Source organism: Triticum urartu, chromosome 3A (genome assembly GCF_056163025.1).
Source record: "Triticum urartu cultivar PI428250 chromosome 3A, HENAU_Tu73, whole genome shotgun sequence".
Lineage (NCBI taxonomy): Eukaryota > Viridiplantae > Streptophyta > Magnoliopsida > Poales > Poaceae > Triticum > Triticum urartu.
This window is the reverse complement of record NC_141875.1, coordinates 335,531,292-335,553,752: the sequence shown is the minus strand read 5'-3', so window position 1 is coordinate 335,553,752 and position 22,461 is coordinate 335,531,292. Positions and strand designations below refer to the sequence as shown.

At 46.3% G+C, this 22,461-nt stretch overlaps 1 protein-coding gene and 1 long non-coding RNA gene across 2 annotated transcripts; both read right to left on the bottom strand.

Moving 5' to 3' along the window:
- Positions 1–494: 494 nt before the first annotated feature.
- LOC125543964 (2-oxoglutarate (2OG) and Fe(II)-dependent oxygenase superfamily protein) lies at positions 495–7,658 on the bottom strand. The gene is made up of 9 exons (XM_048707478.2): positions 7,233–7,658; positions 6,981–7,139; positions 6,186–6,348; positions 5,936–6,053; positions 5,076–5,145; positions 4,920–5,000; positions 1,443–1,499; positions 1,258–1,369; positions 495–1,167 (listed from the first exon to the last, which is right to left on the bottom strand). Exons 1-9 carry the CDS (start codon positions 7,482–7,484, stop codon positions 680–682), a joined length of 1,500 nt encoding a protein of 499 aa, XP_048563435.1. The 5' UTR covers positions 7,485–7,658; the 3' UTR covers positions 495–679.
- Positions 7,659–18,549: 10,891 nt separating this feature from the next.
- Positions 18,550–21,680, bottom strand: LOC147979633 (uncharacterized). Its single transcript, XR_015599723.1, has 3 exons — positions 21,348–21,680; positions 20,026–21,261; positions 18,550–18,796 (listed from the first exon to the last, which is right to left on the bottom strand). It is a non-coding gene; the product is annotated as an uncharacterized LOC147979633 (long non-coding RNA).
- Positions 21,681–22,461: the final 781 nt, after the last annotated feature.

Genomic DNA, 22,461 nt, shown 5'->3' with positions numbered 1-22,461 from the left:
ATGACAATTAGCTGGATGCATGCTTATCAACTGAAGGCAAGCAGCTAGATGCATGTACGGTTGATTACTGGAGGCGGACCGATAAAATACTAACAACTTCGAGCACGTCACGTCCTCAGGTGCGTCCTTATGCATATGTCATTATGTGCATGAAGCAAATAGCTAGATGTAGTATTGACATTAACTAAACTGAATTAGACTTCAAGATACTTTTTATTTTCTATTATTGCCACATCTGTCACAATTTATATCCACAATTACTCACGCTTGTCGCCGTCTCCGTAAAAAACTCAAGGTCTATCCAAAATAGGCTGGTTATGAAAGTCCCCACATAGTCCTGCTTAGACTAGCCACAGTGCGAGTAATTTCAGCAGTAACATCAAGTCCACCTCAGCAAATTTGCTTATGTGGCAATGAGTTAATGAGGAAAGAGGGAGTTGTAGTAACTTAACTAGTTACGATAACATCACATGTTCCAATGCAATATGAGTCTATAACATAATAAATGAAGCTTTGCATGTTACCATAGTTATATTACTACCCACTATAAAGGTAGTAACATATCCAGAAATATGTGTATGTTACTAGTGTATGTTACTCTTCATTGTAGCTAGTCTTACCAAAATCCAACAGTGGTTATAAATGCATGGAAGTTTACGCACGCATTATGCGCTTACAATTATCTCTCGGGTAGAGCAGTATCAATTAACCTCACCAGATCCTCAGGTCCATGAATTTCACGCATAAAAAATGTAATGCGATCAACAACATTACAATCAGATTTCGAACAGGTCACCGACAAACAGCCTTCCTGATTTAAATATCTCACTTCGTACAAAATTCTTTGCCCCCTGCGAATGCATTCATACGCCTCGGACAATGTCATCCATAGCCTTCTGAAGCCATCGTCTTTTAATATTTTTGTAACATCTGACATAGCACTCCGATTTCCTTCCGAGATAACACAAAGATTCTCAATACTGAAAGCATCTGCAGAAATCATTTTAGATGCAACTTCCCGAATTTGCATAAGGTTATACACATAATGGTGAGTGGCTTCTGGCAAATTGACTTTAGCATCCTCGGGCTCTTGGACATGGTAAAGCTCAATTACATTGACCAAAACAAACCGTGTGATAAAAATGAAGAAATCATGGAAGTTCATGCCTGAAAAAAGAAAAACAACAGCATGTCAGCAGAGAAGGTAAACACGCCATTTGATTGTTCAGGTGATTAATCCACACATTAGAATCTTACCTGTATTTGCTGCCAAGTTGCGTTGACAAAGCGCCTCAAAATTATCACATATATCGCGGATGTCTTCAATATACTCTTTTGCAACTTTGTGGTCTTCATGAAGCAAGTTCCACTGTGAATTTGTACTCTTTAGCAAGAATTATGTTAGTCTGTGAAATAAACTTGACATATACACGTCTACTCACCACCCAATGAAGGTTGTAGGCATTGAACCAATTATGGTTGATAGATATAGTATCCTCCTGCAGTAAATGGTGGAGGAGCAAAAGAAATAAGCAGCTTGCAGTTCACAAATGTTGATTAGAAAACAATAGAATGTAAAACAGAGGAGGTGTAAGAATAATACGAGTCGCTGCATTGATATATTAAAGGTCACCAGAGAAAGCTACACCAATGTTACTGAGAGCATCTCCACTCGTTCGGCCCCCAGGCGCTTGAAATAGCGCCACCTGGGGGTGAGCCAGCGAAAAAATCGGCGTGGGGGGCTATAGTTCCTAGTTGCCGACCCAAGGCCGCCCTAGACGCCGCTTTTTGAAAACCAAATTCAGCCAAAGAGACAAATTTGGAGGAAATTCAGCCGGTTTCATTGAAATTTGTACAAACTGAAAACATAATTAAAAAAACAAACTAAAACTCCAGAGGGCGGCCGTGGCACCGGGACTCCGCCGGCGCTCAACCTCCACGAACCCGGCACCCACATGTCCGGTGGCGCCGGGTAGTCCGCCTCGTAGAGGAGGCGGGCCTCGTCCTCGTGCAGGTGGCGGCGGCCGAAGCCGTTGGCCGTCGCTCCGTCGCCGGGGTAGCGCTCGGCCATGGTCGTCGGCGGGGAGAGAGGGTAGAGGGTCGTCGGCGTTAAGAGGGCGAGAGGGGCGTCGGCGGCGAGAGGGGAAGAGGGGCTGTGGCGAGGAAGTGTGAGGCCACTGGCGATGGAGGGGCGGCTTTTATAGCCGCGGGTCGGCGGCGAGCGGGCGACCGCCATGTGTACGCGTGGGGGGAGGGGGCGGGACGCGCGTTGGCGCGCCTTCACTGCACCGCTCGTGAGGAATCAATGCAAGACTGACCGGCGGCAGCCTTAGCATTGATTCCCCGCAGGAAACCGAGGCGATGAGGACGACGAATGCGCCTAGTCGCTGACTCGGCCGGTCTACTAGGCTTTTGCGCCAAAAATGTTTCCCCCGGCGCCCCGGGGTGCCCCCAGTGTGCCGGATTCGCGCCGGCGCCAAATTAGGCCCTAACCGGCGAAAACTGGGCTTCTGGGGGCGCGACTAGGCCGTTTTTTTCACACCGGCGATAAAAAAGGGCATTGGGGGGGGGGGGGGGGGTGTTGCGGGCGCAGTTGGAGATGCTCTGATACGTGCACCTAACATGATGTCAATAAATTAGTTAATAAGAGCATATGGTCGTTCATGATGTCAACGGTCACTAGTTTCACCATTTTTAATGTCACATGGGACAGATTCATATGATTGAAGCTCTTTTGGTACAAGTTAAGAATATCAAAAGTTATAACAAGGAATAACTGCATCAGTTCCAGCTATGCAGGGTGTATCTGGTAGAAACCACGTCTAAAATAGCAGAATCGGAAATTCCCAAGTGGATCAAAATGTGATGATTTTTTTTCGACAAAGGGTGGATTTTATTTGCTCAAAATGGAGCATCAAAAGGATACAAAACATAATGAGCACACACGCGGCCTCTGCATAGGTATGATGCACACAGCCAACATGAAAGCACGCACATAAAAAAACACCCCGACAAATAGCAAAGTCATATAAGACGAAAGCTATGCATGGCGAGGAAAAAAGAAAACCTAAAGCAATCCGATCCGCGATTGGCAAACTATAGAAATTGCCATATCCGCACCAACCATCTCATGACACCACATGGACGACGAGATTCTTCAACGGTACGCCTTCAAGAAGGGAGCAACGCTGAAGCGCCGTCGTCACCGGATCCAACCAGCAAAGGTCAGATCTAGGTTTTCACCCTGAAGAACCAATCCGAGCTTATCCGAGCAATGCCTTCAACAAGGTAACGACATCAAACATCGTCACTGCCAGGTATATCCATCACGGAGACCTAGGCATTCGCCCCGGAACTCGATACCGGGTGCTTGCGTAGCACCTCCATTGACGTCACTTATGTGTTGTCGCCACCACTTTTCAGCGGTCCCAGGCGCAGCCGCACAACCATCCCTCTGCTTCAAGTCGTCATCTATAGTTTGCATCTCCTTACCGAGGCCGGCCACCGGGTTCGGAGAGATGAACCCTCATGAATACCTTTCGATGGGCATCACAATCCGCAACGAGTCCGCCGCCGCAGGTCATAGTAGTCGCCAAGGACCAACACTAGCAGCTGAAGACATCATCGCTGACTACCACCTCACCGGAGAGAGCCCTACCCAGGCCCGTAGGTCCAGAGGTCGATGTGGTCAAAGCCGGAGCACGAATGGCCGATCAACATTGCCCATACGAAGCGCAGCTGCCGCTAGCCGCAAGATCGACACCATGGACCTCCATCGCCGCAGCCTAGCCGCCTTTGGGCCAGCAGTCTCGGGAGCATCAGATCTCGACGGAGGATGTCAAACAAAATTGCTCCCTGGCCATGTTGCCTCGCGTTGCGTCGCCCAAGAACATTGCCGCTTCAGATCAATCGCTGCCTCGGTGCACGCCAGCCACCAGCCATCCCACCATGAATTAAGGCCGCCCCACCGCCACCGACCCATGCCAACCGCCCGCCAAAACACGCCTTGCACCAGCTCCGCAGTCTCCCATAGAATCCAGCCAAGGAACCCAGCCGCCATGGCCGTACAGGCCCCATGCTGGGAGAGAGAAGGCGAGCCAGGAGAACGCCCCGCCACCGCCGTCCTCGAACCCGCTCGGCTTCGCCGGCAGGGCCTCAAGCAGCGGCGAGACAGGAGGGGCACCGGGAGGACGGCTGTGGCAACGCGATGGATGGCCTCCCGTGTCGCCAGGAGACGACGCGGGGGCAATCCACTATTCTTGGACAAATGTGATGATATATACTCCCTCCCTTCCGGTTTATAGGGCTCAAATCTCAAATCTCGTCAACCATGGGATTTTGAGAGTGGAGGAATTTATCTCGTACTTTACAAAACTACCCCAATTAAACTTGTGCATTAATTTGGATTAATTACAGTGCATGCCTGCTTGGCCACTAGATGAGTAGGAATATTACATGCATTGGTGTGTTCCTTTTTAGTTCTTGCATGCAAAGATTTAATGCGCATTGGAAACTAAAAATGAGATGGAGATGAGCCCTCTAAATTGGAAAAACAAAAAAGTTGAGATAAGCCTTATAAACCAGAAAGGAGGGAGTACCATAATACCAAGACAGATTGCTTACACTGGATGACTGAAAGGTGTGAGAGTAAATGTAGAATTAAGCATAACTACCCAATAACCCAAGGATGTGTCAACTGCTTTTAGTGTCCAAATCTTAGCAACCCGGATCTGATCCAATGATCAGGATTTCTACTTCTCGCACTCATATGCTTGGTTGTTCTCATTTGCCATACAGATGTAATCCAATAAGGATATATATCAACTTGTATAACATAGCAAGTTAGCAAGTTAGTAACATTAAACCTTATATATTAAATAACAAATGCATAAACACTCGGTGAAGATGGAAACATTTACCAGATTATAGACTTGGTGGTACCACCCACTGGGCACAAAAATGATTTCATTCTGCTCTTGAATACACTCTATCCATTCAGCCTACAAAAGAATCTTAATAACATGAGTACACACCGTGGTTACTACCAAGACGCACAGGGGGTCGGAGGGGGGTACCTTATTGAATTCAGGAAACTGCTTTTCAGAAACATCTTCATTTATGTCATAAACCGATGATCGTAGGTTCCTACAAATTACTGGTTGAGTAACAATGCAAAGTATTATGACTAGAACAAATAGACAGCCCAGATTTGACAAAATGTCATCAAATGCCAAGGTAACCTCAATTGGCATACAGAAATCAATTACCAAGAAACTGCACTGAAAAATTATGCCAACACAAATACCCAAAATCAATTCATTCTTAAAACAAGTTAGACAACAGATGCCATGAAATCCTGGAAACAGAAATAAGGTCATACGCTTTAGAACTTTACATCCATCTGGAATGACCCAGCTGAGGCTGTTAAACTCCGACCGGAAGTTGTGACTATTAATTGAATGTACAAGGTCTAAACAAACCCATGTTATTTGCAAAATAAATTACCCTTGTTTTAATTTAAGTTTCTTTTGGCGAAAAACAAATATATGATAAACCATAAGAGTAAGCATAAGTTGCATGAAAAACAAACAAGCATATAATACACCATTACCTTTGTATAGAGGGCCAACAAATTTGTAATTCATGATATTGCTGATCAGAGACAACTCAACCTAGTAAAGAGTGAGTTGCCATCATTGCACTATGTAGCATCACAGAACACAGGAAAAAATTTTTGAGTCACTAGTATTTCTAACTTCCGAGTTAATCAGCTAATGAGGAACAGGGTCCAGGAGTATGCAGTGAATCAGTTTTCCTCTTATTGGCAGCTCAAAATCTCATGGAGGTTATGTGTTCTGTTCATGTCTGATGCTAATTCCATGTCGGATTAGCCACATAGAATGTAATGCATAAGGAGTGCCCAGGTTAAAATTACCTATCAAATATAAGATGACTCTGCGATGGTGCCAGAAAGAGCCATAGTTTTCTCCCACACACATTTGCTGACCAGCTGTATGACCTAAAAACATCAGCATGAAGAGGGGTCCAAGTTCCTAAACATCAAATCACAGTTATAATTATGAGCGATGATACATTCACCTGTAACATAGGATAGCGTACAGAAGCACAGAATCCCAATTTCGTAAAGCACGGAATAGAACAGGATTTTAAAAAATAGAAGTTACCTTTTGCTCCAATGTAAACAAATCGATAGTCAGCACAGTTTACTTCATTTTTGTGGTTGGCAATGTCAGAATCTCTATGCATGGGATGACTGTCAAGATACATGTTGAGCCAATCATCGACGAAGAACGGTGGTGTGGTGTATGCGACATAATCAGGGTACTCCTGGAAGATCAAGGCAAGATGCAATATAACCACATAGAGCAGGAGATGAAATGTCAGCTTCAAGAAAGAAAAGGGTAGGATGAATTCAAATGTTTGAGATAGCAGAGAGCTGGATCTCAATCTTATGAGCAGACATATGCACATACCATCCAAAAAAAGGCATTGCAATAATGCAATCTAATCTAAACAACTACCAAACCAGTAGACAATTGGTATTGAAAACAGTGTTGCAGTTCAGCACATAAAACGTGGCAGCAAAAGGGCGATTTTAAATCCGAACAAGTGTTAATGAGTCATGCTGGAGATGACTGCTAATCACTGGCAACTCAAACAAATAGCGACACAAATTCTAGTTTGTCACACCGCTAATATTTTTGCACAGCTATTGCAGCATCAATCCCACCATGGCTTTGATGTTATTGATTTTGGGTAGTCATAGCAATAATACACTATTATCATAAGATGTTTGAACAAGAAGTGAAGAAATTCATTCCCGCAAAAAAAAAGTGAAGAAATTCATATAATAACTTAATGTTACAGACTTTTTTAGGTATCAGTCATTAACGAGGGTACCATAAATTCAATAGCAAATAAGCGTAGAGAACAAGGTATACTCTGGAATCAGGACATACTTTAACAAAATGCCAATCCTTCAGGTAAAGCGAGGAAGCTTCACAATGACCGCTGCTTGAAACAGTATTCGAATTCCTAACCCAATGGTCCACGAATTCCTGCATGGACATCTCTAGCCGCTTGTGGTCCGTGTACTCCCTGGCGGAACAGTCGGCAACCTGCGAAATCAACAACTATGATAAATCTAAAACGATTCATCTGGCTAGTGAAACGAGGACTCGCACAAGAGGAGAAGGTCAGCTGGTGGGTGCCTGAACGCGAGGGGAGGAGAAGTTTTGCGCGAAAAAGGGGAGGTTGGGGCGGCGGCGGTCGTCGGGGCCGGCGAACGTCCAGTCCTCGCAGGATGGCCAGGAGGAGGTGAGGCCCGTGAGGACGACGGGGAGGTTCGGCTTCATGAAGCGGTCGACGAACTCGGAGTAGGTCAGCGACTGCCCGTCGAGCCTCTCTACCTTCCCCACCACCTTCACCCGCCTGCCGGCGCCACCGCCGTGCATCTGGTCCATCGAGGAAGCACGGACCTCACGATGCGAGTTCGGTCTCTGGGGCCCTTCCTCCTCCTAGCTCGGAGGAGGGCCCTGCCGGTTATGGTACGACCTGCTTCGCTTGCCACCGCCCGGCCACTTCAAGGACACCACCCCGTTTTGCCTGATCTGACCGTGGACTGCCACAAGCGCATCAAGCCGCCATCGTATAAGAGCATCTCCAACCACGGCGCCAAAAGACGCGTGCGCGCCATAAATTGTCACTTTAGCGCGCGAGGCTTTTTGGCACGCTTCAGCGATGACAGAAAAGTAGCGCGCAGAAAACAATTACGCGTGTGGAAAAAGGCGGCAGCTCGCGCGCTAGATTTAGCGCACCGCTTCCGACGTGCCTATAAATTATGACGCTCGTCACGCGGTCTTCACACTGTCACGCGCGCTCTCCCCGCTCCCTCTGTCGCTTCCTTGCCCCGCCACCATGTCGCCGCGCCGCCGGGGATCGTCTGGCTACCGCGGCGTCCGCGAGCGCCCCGGGGCACCTACTACGCCGAGATCCGGTCCGGCAATGTCCGGCTCGGCCTCGGCGCGTTCGGGACCGCGCGTACGATCAGCCTGTGCATTCGGTTTTTTCGGTTTGATTCGATTCGGTTTATACGGTTTTTATACTTTGATTTATACGATTGTATACATAGATACGGTTCGGTTTCGGCAATAACCATTTGCTTTCAGTTTGGTTTCGGTAATAACCAAAATAATCAAAGTTGACGCGAATTTTTAATCAACACATGGTTTGACCACATGGAAAAACAAATTTAGTACTTGTCCAATACAACTACAACCTGGTTACCTACTTGAAGAAATTCTGAAACATGTAAGAATTTATGTTCCAGTACAACAATCTAGTAGAAGACTACGATTACAACTACAAGCACTAATTTAGTACATGTCCAATGAAACCATACGAAGAAATTTTGGAACAAAAACTTGTCCAGTACAAGCACAAGCAAAACTAAACATGCCCAGTACAAGGCTACAAGCAAAGTTCTGGAACATAGAGATGGGGATTGCTAGTAATAGTATATCACGAGCCATTTTTGAAAGGCCCAGTACATGCCCAGTACATCAAGATAACAAACTTCAGTACAAAGTGCAAATTCTGGAACAACCAAAGTTCAGCTCCAGCTCGAGATAACAAACTTCAGTACAGTACATGTGCAACACACGACAAAGAAACAAAAGGTGCAGATTGAGATAAAATGGCATTTGTTTCATCACTTCAGGGCTTCAGGCAGCAATTTTCCACTCCAGCTCCATGCATGAAGATCAATCAATCGATATTGTAACACTATCATTTAAATGAATGGCACCCACTTCTACAAAAACAACAGAAATATTGCATGATCAATTAAATAGCATTAATGTTGCATGATCATTGAAGTAATTGAAATACACATTCATTTAAATACCTTCCTCCAGCCTGGTCAACTCAGCAAGATCAGCTTCAACATTGATACACTTAGGGTGTGTTTGGTAGGGTGCATGGAGGGTGCATGAGGGCAAAAGTTCCCAATCCGACCCACTTTTGCTTGTTTGGTAGGGTGCATGGGCTCATCTGAGCTATGCTCATCTGATGCATAAAAGTGCCCTCAGCCATGCTCATCTCATGCACCCCAGACAGGGTGCATCGAGGCAGCTATGCTGGCCCTGACACTCGTCCCCACCGACCAGACCACGTCCAGATATGTTTATTTTTTCAAAAAGAATCAGAATTTCAAAATTTGTTTAAATTTTCGAAAAACCTTAGAATTTCAAAAAAAATGAAAAGTTTGAATTTCAAAATTGTTTAAATTTTCAAAAAAAATCATAATTTCAAAATTTGTTTGAATTTTCAATAAATATTTGAAATTTCAATTTTTCTAAAAAAATTGTAAATGTTCGGAATTTCAAAAGGAAATCAAAATTTGTTTGAATTTTGAAAAAAAATAGTATTTTATTTTTTTATAAAATTTTCAAATTTTGTTTAAATTTTCAAAAAAAACTCGTAATTTCAAATATGTTCAAATTAAAAAAAGAATTTCAAAATTTATTTTAATTTTCCAAAAAAGTTTAGAATATCAAATTTTATTTAAATTTTCAAAATATGTTTAAATTTGTGTTGAGATTTTTTCGATTTTGTTCATCATTCAAAAAATATATTCAGAATTTGAAATTGTTCAGCATGTCTAAACACATGCAGGCTACCAAACAAAATCTCAGCTCAGCATGTCTCAACGCATACATCACTGCCAAACAACAGCAACTGCATGGACTCAGCATGTCTACACTCAGCATGTATGACATGAGAACAACTAGGCTAGGTCCATACATGCTACCAAACACACCCTTAGAACGCAACCAATCTTGTGTGCATATCAACGACTGTAGTGTCGCTGGTGTTAAAGAGCTTCTGAAGTCATCGAGAATACGACCACTAGTGCTGAAAGCTGATTCAGAAGCAACCGCAGAGATGGGGATTGCTAGTATATCACGAGCCATTTTTGAAAGGACGGGAAAGCGAGGAGCATTGCACTTCCACCATTCAAGAAGGTCAAATTCAGCAGTCAACTCTTCTGTGTCCTCAGCTAGGTACTTGTCTAATTCAGTTCTGGTATTTGTGCTAGTGCTGCCCTCTCCGCAAACTCTCATTCTTTTCTGGTTGTATCGTGACCTCACTAGAGAATTTTCAGAAGCATTTGCACTAGGACGAGCTTGTGATGCTAATTCCCTAGGACGGCTAGGAGTACTGGTTCCATATAATTCTCTATATTCTCCAAAAAGAGAGACAAATTCATTGTGGGAAGATGTCAAGATTCTATTACCTATTATACTGCCATAGGTGTCTTCAATCATGTCTTTAAAGAAATGAGATTCCTTGGTCCTTGCATAAAGAATTAAGACAAGACAAGACAAGTTAGAAGGGCATTAAGAACAACAGCTATATATATTTGACAAATGAACAACAACCAATCAACCATATACCTTGGATCAAGGATGGCAGCAATGAATATATACTTGTTCATCTTTTCAGGATCACCCCAGTACTTCTCATACTTGGTTTTCATCTTGGTAGTCATGCACTTAAATATTTCATCATCACCACAAATCACATGATCACTCCATTCACCCAACATAAAATGTACATCAGCAATATCTTCCAAGAAGGTGTTGGCTGTAACGTACTTAGTGCCAGAAACCTTATTAGTGAGGAGATAGAAGTGTTGGAGGAATTGTTTGAACTCACAAACATACACCCAATCACTTTGAGTTGGAGGACCCCGCTGATCAGGAGTATCAGGCTTAGGTTCTGGACCAGTTTTTTCTAACTCAGTCTTGTAGTTGGGATCCTGAAGTGCATATTGCTTAAATGCCCTCTCAAATTTCTCAGCAGTCTCTAGCATTATAAATGTGGAGTTCCATCTAGTAGCCACATCAATATTAATTAAACCTTTACTCGCTACCTTGCTAAGCTGCACACACTTTTTAAATAAATCCAATCTAGTTGGGGAGGCTCTCACAAACTTGATAGCACTTCGAATTCTGTTTATTGGATGGCACATTATCTTTAGCCCATCTTGGACCACTAGATTAACAATATGTGCCACACACCTCATGTGAAGATACTGACTTTTTGCATGTGTACAGCCCCTATTAGTCAAAGACCTCTTCATGTAGGCTAAGCAAGTGTCATTAGAACTTGCATTATCAACAGTAATAGTGCACACTAGCTCAATGCCCCACTCAATAAGTAATTTTTCTAATGATTTCCCAATGCCATCCCCTTTGTGTCCATCTACCAAGACAAAGTTAATAAATTTTTTTCTAAGATTCCACCCAGAATCAATGAAATGTGCAGTAAGGACCATGTAGCTTTGTTGTCTTTTTGATGTCCATGTATCAGTGGTGAGGCAAACAGTTTGACGTGATCCAATGAAATATTTTCTAAGCATAGCTTTCTCAGCTTCATAAAGAGCAATGATATCTCTATACATAGTTGTCCTAGATGGTATAGTGAACCTTGGGCACGCTTTAGCCACAAACAACCTAAAACCTTCTTTCTCTGCAAATATGAATGGAAGCTCATCTATCACTATCATGCGAGCAAATGCTTCTCTAACTTCTTTCTCAATGTATTGCCAAGGAACCACCGAATTACCATATTCGCTAACTTGGTAGGTAAGCTCGGACTGAGTGCTACATATGTGGGCAAGATTCTTTTTGCAAATCTTCAAATGGTTGACTAAAGAAGCAGTACCTGCCGATGCGGATTTGCAACCCAGTACAACATCACAGTAGTTGCAATTAGCATGATCAGGATCATCTTTCTGAACTGTGAAGTGCATCCATGCCTTTGACCTCTTCCGACTCCCCCCCCCCCACACTGCCAGGGGTAACATCAGGATCTATTGAGAGAGGTTGATCAGCAGCAGAACCAGCGCCAAGGTTAACTCTAACACTCTCGGACACCTGAAAAAATAAGTTAGGTAGTTTTCATTCAGTATCAGTGACCATCAGCAGAACCAATACTAAAAAAGTTGCTCGAAAACTAAATAGGATTATAGGAAACACCCATGTTCAGTAACAAAACTAGTGAAACCATGCATCCATCCACGTTCAGTAACTAAATAGGAACTAACACCACACATCCATGGGAGATGCTTACCATCCGGTCACGGCGGCTCGTGTCTTCCTCGGGCTCCGATGGCGGTTGTGACGGAGAGCTTCACCTGCGGCGGGGGGGAGTGGGGCCTGATGGATGCGTGCGCCAGAAGCCCAGAAGAACCTGCAGTTGGGAAGATGCTACTGCAAGTCATCACATCTATGTGTGTGTTCGCTACTGAACAACTCTTCTACCAGAGCGAATCGAAAGTGCCTTACCATCCGGCGGCTCGTGTCCTGCTCCGTGGAGGCGTGTGCCGGTGCGCGCGACGGAGGGCGGAGGTCAGCGACGCGGAGGACGGAGGGCAGAAGTCGGCAACGCCGGTGCGTGCGATGCACGACGGAGGGCGGAGGACGGCGAGGCTGATGCACGCGACGGACGACGGAGAGCGGAGGATGGCGATGCCGGTGTGCGCGACGGAGGACGGAGGACGGAGGGGAGCAGATGGATGCGCCGGACGGAGTGTGACCTAGCTAGGGCGCCGCCGCCATCCCACTCTCTGCTGCTCTGCATGTGCGTGTGGGGAATTGGCGAATTGCTAATGCTAGGGTTGAAGCAAGCGTGCGTGAGGTTAGGCTGGGCCGCGAGCGATGGCCGATGGGCCTGTGTTGTGAGCTGTGATTGACCGATTCTGTGAAATCTACTGGGCCTTTCGGTTTTGTTTGGTTTAACCGATTTTGTTCGGTTTTAAACCGAAAAAATCGAATGCAATATGGTTTCTTATTTTGCAAACTGAAACCATAACCAAAACCTGAAAAAACCGGAATTTTGGTTCGGTTTGGTTTTTTTGGTTCGGTTTTTGGTTTTCGGTTCGGTTTTGCACAGGGTGAGCGTACGACGCAGCGGCGTGGCGCCTAGAAAGGCCTCCGTCGCAGATGAACTTTCACGACGTCTACACGCGCGAGCAGGCGTAGGCCGTCGTCCCTCCGCCTCGTCTTATCACGGACCAGGACCGTGCGGAGCACCGTCAGCAGCAGTGCCGCCTCTGCATCGCCGAGGAGGACGAGCGAGACATGGCAGAGTGGCGCCTGCGCCACCTGGAGGACGTCGCCAACGAGCGCGCCTACTGGGCGGAAAGGACGGCAAGGCGCCGTGTGGAGCGGGCGGACAGGCGTCGGCGGTAGGCACTGGCGATATCGTTGAAGCAGGTGGGGAGTCGATCTTTGAAGATAATGATCTTCGTTGAGAGGACATTTGGCTCGATACCTCGGACAACACCAGTGAGGATGATGATGAGGACGACTTGGAGTAGGTTATACTTGCACCATAGTTTATCTAGTTGCGCCGTAGTATATAGTAGCACTGTAGTTTTTATGTAGTCCCACCGTGGTTTTATCTATCTATACTATGAACTATGTAAAATATTTATGTATCGTTTTATCTATGAATTATGTATCGTTTTTATCTAAAAAATATGTATGTAACCTAGTCTAGAGTGTTCGTGCGAGAGCGCGCGCTGCATTTTAGCACGCCTGTTGGAGCTACGCGCGCACGCTAAATTTTAGGGAGGCTGCTAGAGTCAGCGCTGCCCGACGCGTCAAACCAGACAATGGATGCGCTGCAAAGTACTTTTTAGCGCGCCGCGCGTTGGGTGGCTGTTGAAGATGCTCTAAGACGAGCTAAATGTCCGCACATTGCAACACAGACTCGTTCAACATTAATCGTGCTCGACATATAAGTTTACTCACTATATTCTATCTCTACTCCTAATGAATCGGCTGGTAGGATTGCGTTCAGGTTTTTCTTCATCCCACTACTTCGTCTGATTTTTTTGACTGGGTTTTTTCGTCCCCTCCCCCACACCCAACCCCACTCACACGTGATCGCCCCCGCCGATCTCAGAGACAAGACCCCGCCGGATCTCGTGCGATCTCGCTCCCCCCTTTCGCTCCCTCCCCCGCGCACCTAGGTGGCCCAGTCTAGCCCCGTAAAATCCTCCACGATCCTCGTAATAATTGCGTTGAACAATTTCCTTCCTTAATTTATTGTTTCCTTTCTCGAGATGGTGGTCCCTTCTTCCCTCCTCCCTCCCGTAACTCTGTCAGGTTTCCTTCTGCCACACCTCTGGTACGTCGTACATTGTGGTGGTGGTGACGGCTTCATCTCCGTAGGAATCGGAAGTGGCGGCGTCGATGATGGACACGTCGAGGAGCCACACCATGGAGAAGTGGGATATTCCTACAATGAAATCCCCTAATCTCTCTTCCACCTACCAATGGCATCGGTGGACACCGACGACAGTTAGGTAGCGCGGGCGCCAGCGCCCATGGCCGCGTGTATCACAAGTCACCCTCGACATGGACGATCTCCTCCACGATATCTGCGACCTATTTCTCCTTCTACACTATTTTGCTCCCTTTCCTCTTGGCCATGACCTGGGGCTACGGGAATGCGCGGCAGGCGGCGGGATCGATAGGCTGGATATCGGGAATGGGGAGTAATTGACAAAAAACCACCACATTTCACGTATCCGTCCCACAGAACTACCACATTTTGAAAACTGACCAAAAACTCTAGATTAGTGCTAATTTCGTGTCAAAAATCTACCAGGTCGAGTTGAAGACCGATTTAACCGTTTTAAACCCCTTCTGACAGAGCTCGCCCACCTGTCGGGACGGCTGCCGCGCTAACAGCTAACGGCGCTCACCTGGCGCCATTGTTGCCGAAGCTCGTCGCTGCTCTTAGGCGCCGCCGCCGCTGCTCTATCTACTGTCGTTGCTACCTGTTGCTACTGCCGTTGTCCCCGCTGCTGGCCTCTGCTGCCCGCGCCGGCGAGCCCCTGGCTTCCCCTGCCTACTGCCACGCAGCTCCTGCCCGCGCCCCCTACTGGCTTGCCGCCGCTGCGGCTTGCCGGCCCCGCCGCCGCAGACCACCCGTGCCGTCCGCTCGCGCTGCCCGCCGGCCTGCGTGCCTCGCCGCTGCTCGGCTCCCGCCTCTGCCTCCGCCGCGTGAACCCTCCCTGACCCGCACTCACGGCTCGCCCCGCCTCCTCCTCCCAGCGCCGCACCGCCCCCTGCAGCCCACACACGGCCGCGCCCGGCGGCCGGCCAGGCCCGCATCTATCATCGAGCAGTAGCTCGCGACACCGACATCGATGTCGACATGAAGGTTGCCGCCACTGCCGCCGTGCAGTGCGAGGCAGAGCCGACCCGGAACTGGTTCACCCGGCGCTCGTGCTGGGGTCCGACGTGGTGTAAAGCGAGCAGGCGGGAGGAGCTCCCCTGTTTCCGTCTCATGCACAAGAGGTGTTTGTTGAAATGCCAAAGAGAGAGAGGAGGGGAGGAAGAAGAAGGTTGATGATGACGTGTGGGTACCATCTGTCATAACGGTTAACTTCACGGTCAAAATAAATAGAGTTGACTTTGCTGCCTGTCCCACATGTCATAAACAGGTTTAAAACCATAAAAACAGTCATCAACCTAATTTGGTAGTTTTTTGTCACAAAATTAATATTAATCTGGAGTTTTCGGTCACTTTTCAAAATGTGATAGTTCCGTGGGACGGATACGTGAAATGTGGTGGTTTTTTGTCAATTACTCCGGGAATGGGCGAACTCAACTCATGTCGGGAGGGAAGAGCATGCACCTCATGGAATTAAATTTGTTGGGGGCCTGCCACGGCGACGAGATCTCAGGAACGCATGAACGCCTGCTCACCAAGGGCCACGACCTTGATGGGCTGGGGGCTGGGGCTTGATGCCAAAGCGGTCCGCTTCCTGGTGCACCTCCTCGCCGTGTTCGACGGCCACGGCAACACATAGGTGATCTGACAATCGGTGGCTTCCATATGGTTCTGCAGGTGTCGAACTACTCCAGGAGAGGCTCCATGATCATCCTGAGCAAGGCGTTGAGAATGCTTGCCGATGATCATTGTGCTGGGCTTTTTGCTAAATGTTTCTAGAGATTAGATGACGAGGTTTCACGGCGAGCAAGCTTAAAACAATCCACGTCCCAGTTGCAGTGTGCTCCTGTCATGTTGTGATTCACACGTCATGCTCTCTCGTTGGAACAAGCAATTGGCTCTCAAGTCCCAATTGATCAAAAGGTAAAAAGAATGGTACATGATCCTCTTTTATGGGCTAATCTTATTATGTTTTGTTGTCCTAGATTGACATGAAGGATGTGCGCATGGCGATTGAGGATCCTAGAATCAAGTATGAAGTGATATGAAGATGTACTCGTGCCTTGCAGGATGTCATGAAAAGGTGCACGTTGTTGACACCAATTATATACGAGCATTGATTTTATTTTTCTTCTTTGAAGGCTCCGTAGGAAGTTCAGATTTTTCTATTGACCATTTTATATACATATAATTGTGTACTCCCATTATAGATTCAAAAAAAATCTATATGCAGGTACTGGACACAATGCTAGGATAAGTTTTGACTTTTGAGAAGCATATCGTAATTTTCAGCTATTAACGTACCCCACAAATTCACTGTATTATCCTTGGTATGATAGTGATGTCTTTGCATTACTACAACAAAATTCATGGATCGATTCATTTTTTCTTAACGCATTTTAACTTTAAATATTGATTCGAATTAATATCTAAGTTTGTGTAGATTAGTCAATTGGATAGAGAATTGATTCCTTAACAGTTAAATTAGCAGGTTCACAATGTGAGCTGCAAATTAAATATTCGCATGTTATTTTGATAGTTTCTAAGATTTTGAAAAGTTTGTTGTTTGTTGAATCCACTTAGAATTATTATCAGGTAAGGGTAGTCTGTGACATGAATTATTTTGGCAAATCATTTTACAGAAGCATTCCTTGCAGCTGCATCATCAAGAATTTCAAATTTACAACAACGCTGCACTATTTTTGGTGTACCTTCTTAACATGTGGTTTCATGTGCTTCATGCAAGTTACGAGACTCGCAAAGGTAATAATTGGTATAGTATAGAAAATCTTTGATACATATGTGGATGTTGCAACGTCATCACTATTATGCTTTATTTTGGAAGAGTGTATCCAACAGGATGCAGCTGACTATGACCAATTGTGCTTGCACAACATTAGGAAATGATTTTTTAAGACCTGCGTTGTGGTTGGAGATGCACAACTACGTGCATTTCTACTTTGGGCTCGGGCTTGAGCCTCTGATCGTCAGGTGAAGCGTGAGTCTATGGGATGGTTTCATCGCGTCTCCTCGTATTGCTACATAGAATAGTTACTAATTAGGTTGTACGATACTCAGGTTTTCCTTAGCATTTTATACCACTTTAGAACTTTCATCTCCTATGATTCAGAACATATGTTTTTCTATAATTGCACTTTTTTATGGTAGATTCTCCCACAATGTATCTTGTTTTGAAGTTAGATTGGTGCGGCACCTAATTATAGATTATTTACAGCTAATACTTTTTCTTGCCTTCTGGTTTTTTACTCACACCATGTTTCAAGAGACATCGTGCAACTCCATAGATGACAACAAGCTGGTCATGAGTGGAAGTGGAGCTGAAGATGAACCGCAGCAGGTTGTCACCACCCTCAAATGATGCAAGGTTAATAATACCTTATATCGTGTACTGAGTTGTATGAGAACTAATTATAGAAGAAGTACATTTTTCAAGGAATTTGAATTTTTTTCATCATGTTTCTCCATTGATTCTGAGGCAGTTTTGAACTTGGAAGCTTGGTCTAGGTTATGGTGTTTAGCTTTTCGGTGGGTTTTGTCGAGCAACTTAAATTTTTGTGCTTGCTCGCCCGTCTTTTTGGCATCACTCCTAGGTCATTTGGTCAATCTATATATATGTTTGTAGGAGAACAAGTGTATGTGGGCGAATACGGATAGTTGAATAAGGCGTTCAGCAGCCTAGAGGGTTCTTATTTTTATAGGGATCAAGAATTGTGTTCATGTTTCCTTTGAGAGGTGATGTAGGTTTCACCATCTTGATGCTGATTTCTCTCCTTGACCTATTTGGCTGCTACAACTACGCTAATAGACTTATATTGTTCAAGTTAATTACATGCCAAATATAGTACTATCTCTGTTTCAAATTATAAGATGTTTTGGTAGGCTAAAAATTACATGCCTTTCTACTTTGGGCTCGGGCTTGAGCCTCTGATCGTGTCAGGCGAAGCATGACTCTATGGGATGCTTTCATCGCGTCTCCTTGTACCGCAGTATGCTACATAGAATAGTTACTAATTAGGTTGTACGATATACATGTTTGCCTTGGCATTTTATACTACTTTACAACTTTCATCTCCTATGATTCAGAACATATGTTTTTCTATAATTTGCTCTTTTTGATGGTAGAGTGTAACACCCACGATGCGGCTATATCTCCCACGTGTCGGAGCACGACTTAGAGGCATAACCGCATAGTAGGCATGTCGCAAGAGGGGTAATCTTTACACATCCCATGTACTGAATAAGAAGGGATAAAGAGTTGGCTTACAATCGCCACTTCACACAATACATAAATATAGCATTACATCATCCAGATACAAACAAGGTCCAACTACGGAACCAAAATAAAGAAAGACCACCCCTAATGCTAGATCCCCGATCGCCCCGACTGGGCTCCACTACTGATCAACTGGAAACGAAACAGCACAACGAACACGATCTTCATCGAGCCCCTCCTTGAGCTCGGTTGCATCACCTGCACGGTCATCAACGGCACCTGCAACTGGTTTTGGAAGTAATATGTGAGTCACGGGGACTCAGCAATCTCGCACCCGTGAGATCAAGACTATTTAAGCTTATGGGTAGGAAAAGGTAGTGGGGTGGAGCTGCAGCAAGCAGTAGCATATATGGTGGCTAACTTATGCAAAAGAGAGCGAGAAGAGAAGCAAAGCACGGTCGTGAACTAGAAGCGGTCAAGAAGCGATCCTGAAACTACTTACGTTCAAGCATAACACAAGAACCATGTTCACTTCCTGGACCCCACCGAGAAGAGACCATCACGGCTACACACGCGGTTGATGCATTTTAATTAAGTTAAGTTTCAAGTTTTCTACAACCGGACATTAACAAATTCCCATCTGCCCATAACCGCGGGCACAGCTTTCAAAAGTTCAAACCCTGCAGGGGTGTCCCAACTTAGCCCATCACAAGCTCTCACGGTCAATGAAGGATATTCCTTCTCCCAGGACGACCCGATCAGACTCAGAATCCCAGTTACAAGACATTTCGACAATGGTAAAACAAGACCAGCAAAGCCGCCCGATGTGCCGACAAATCCCGATAGGAGTCGCACGTATCTCGTTCTCAGGGCACACCGGATAGGTCAAGCTATGAGTAAAACCAACCCTCGAGTTGCCCCGAGGTGGCCCCGCAGGCTGCCCGTTTCGGACCAACACTCAGAGGAGCACTAGCCCGGGGGGTTAAAATAAAGATGACCCTCGGGAGCACAACTCCCAAGGGAAAAGGCTAGGTGGAAAATGGTAAAACCAAGGTTGGGCCTTGCTGGAGGAGTTTTATTCAAAGTGAACTGTCAAGGGGGTCCCATTCCCCCAACCATGTAAGGAACGCAAAATCAAGGAACATAACACCGGTATGACGGAAATTAGGGCGGCAAGAGTGGAACAAAACACCAGGCATAAGGCCGAGCCTTCCACCCTTTACCAAGTATATAGATGCATTAAGTAAATAAGAGATATTGTGATATCCCAACAAATATCCATGTTCCAACAAGGAACAAACTCCATCTCCACCTGCAACTAGCAACGCTATAAGAGGGGCTGAGCAAAGCGGTAACATAGCCAAACAACGGTTTGCTAGGACATGGTGGGTTAGAGGCTTGACATGGCAATATGGGAGGCATGATAAAGCATGTGGTAGGGATCGCGGCATAGCAAAAGAGCGAGCAACTAGCAAGCAAAGATAGAAGTGATTTCGAGGGTATGGTAATCTTGCCTGAGACCCCGCAAGGAAGAAGAACGAGTCCATGAAGAAGACAAACGGACGTAGTCGAACGGATCCTCACACACACGACGTTATTGGAACCAACCCGAAGAAGCAACACCGGAAAGAAGCAAACATCATGGTAAACAACCATCACATAAGCATGACATGATGCACAACCAAGTATGATGCATGTCCGATTTAATGAGGCATGGCATGGCAAAATGCACAAACAAACCTATAAATTAAGTGGAGCTCAATATGCAACTCCGTTGCATATTGACGAAACACCACGTGACTTATTTAGTTCTCTCTCGTTTAGGTACCCAACAATATTAAATGTTGATTAACATGGCAAGAGGTGAAGCATATGAAAACTACCTATCTAGGCAAGTTTAAATGAGGCCGGAACAACAAGCAACAAGTCCGGAGAATCCTCATGTGCATATTTTTGGTTATGGTACTGTTCTGCCCTAAACACAATTTTAGAGTTATCAAACATGCAAAGTGATGCCACCATGTTAAACTAGGCATTTTTCCAACCCATTTACTTATAAAGTTTGTTAGGTTTGGAGCTACGGTTATTAAGTTATGAAATAAATCATTTTAACAAGTCATTAGGAAAAATATATGCAAACAACATTTTAAACATTTTAGACATGGATGAAAAAGACATATTATGAAACTACACAAAATTCTAAGAAACTTTCATATTAAGTTTGTTTTAATCCGATGCACGGTTCAACAGTTATTAAATGCATGATGCTTGGGGGGTTTTCTGTAAAACTCTTATCTCTCGAATAAATGATAAAATCGCCAGAACGAAAAAAAGACGCAGGCCAAATCTGGTGGGCACTGGGGAGCTCACCATGGGCCTCGGCCCAGTCGCTAGAGCTGGCTGCAGGCTGGAAGAGCGCTGGGTCGAAGGAGAGGAGAAGATGGGCCGACTTGGTTCGGTGCCGTAGGCCGGCTTGGGCTGGCGGAGGTTGCAACCAGGCTTGCAAGCTGCTGGCCCATGCGCTCAACGAGACCACGACGAGGAGAGGCGCGGTCAACGCGCACGTCGCGTGGGGCTCGAGTAGTTCGAGCTGATGGCGGCGCGAAGCAGAGGAATCCATGGTGCGGCGAGGGACTTGGCAACGGGCGGCAAAGCGGACGGGTAGCTCCGGGCGAGGGCGACCATGAGGCGCCGGATCTGAAGCAGAAACGCAGCGGTGGCAGAGCTGCTCGAAGTACTCCCATGGGCCTCTGCAGGAAGAACAGAGAGAGAGAGAGAGGTCGCAGGATGTGAGACGAGGAGAAAGGGGAAAACGAAGGAAGGAGAAGACACGGACTCATCTCCGGCGGCGACTAGTCGGCGGAGGAGCTCCTCGGAGCTGTAGCGGCGGGGTCGAGCGGGGAACTCGGGAGGAGCTGCAGCGAGCAGATGGCGCACGCGGGGCACTCGAGCCCAGATCTGGCCCGGGGCAGGCCTCGGATGGGCCTGGCAGGACCGAGGCGATGTGGGGTGCTGGGAGGCGACGTGGCGGCTTGCCACTGGCCACGGGCGGCGCAGGGTGGCGGCGCAGCCAATGGCCACGCACCAAGTGGCAGGGATGAGGTGGCCGGCGGCGGAATTTGAGGAGAGGAGGTGGGAGGCGGCTGGTTGATGATTGGGGGGCGCGGATTTCGAGGAGGAGGAAGGAGAAGGCCAAAATGGCATGTGGGTGTGGTTAAATAGGGTAGGGGCTAGGGTTTGGTGGGTTTGAGGCCGTTTTCGGACCCTCAGATCGCGATCGGATGGCTCCGGACGGAGGGGGGACTAGGTGGGGTTTGTGGGCTGTGCAGAAGGCCTCGGGCTGAGAGGAGAGAAGAGAGAGAGAGAGATAGAGAGAGAGAGAGAGAAAGAGAGAGAGGCCCAGTGACTATTTCCGGAGACCGAAAACGTCCGACGTTAGACCGACTATATTGCTGCTATAGTTTAGCGGTTGGGCTATCAAACGAGCTCCGAATGCGATGAAACTTGGCAGGCGACCTACAAACAACATAACAACATCACATGCCAACTTTAAACCCATTCGGAGAACATTTTCCGGCCACTTATAAAATACTATTTCGGACATGCCGCGGGCGCGTGCGAGTGTGGTTGGGCTCAGAACGGACAATAGACGGAACTAGGGAAACCCAGACGAATGCAAGTTTCAAAAACATGCAGATGCAATGCGGATGATGACATGGCAAGATGCAACACGCAAGCGAATGACATGGCAACGACGACGAGTACTGGAAGACACCTGGCACATCGGTCTCGGGGCGTTACATAGAGTCTCCCACAATGTATCTTCTTTTGATGTAGATTGGCGCGGCACCTAATTATAGATTATTTGCAGCTAATACTTATTCTCGCTTTCTGATTTTTTATTCACACCATGTTTCAAGAGACATTGTGCAACTCCATAGATGACAACA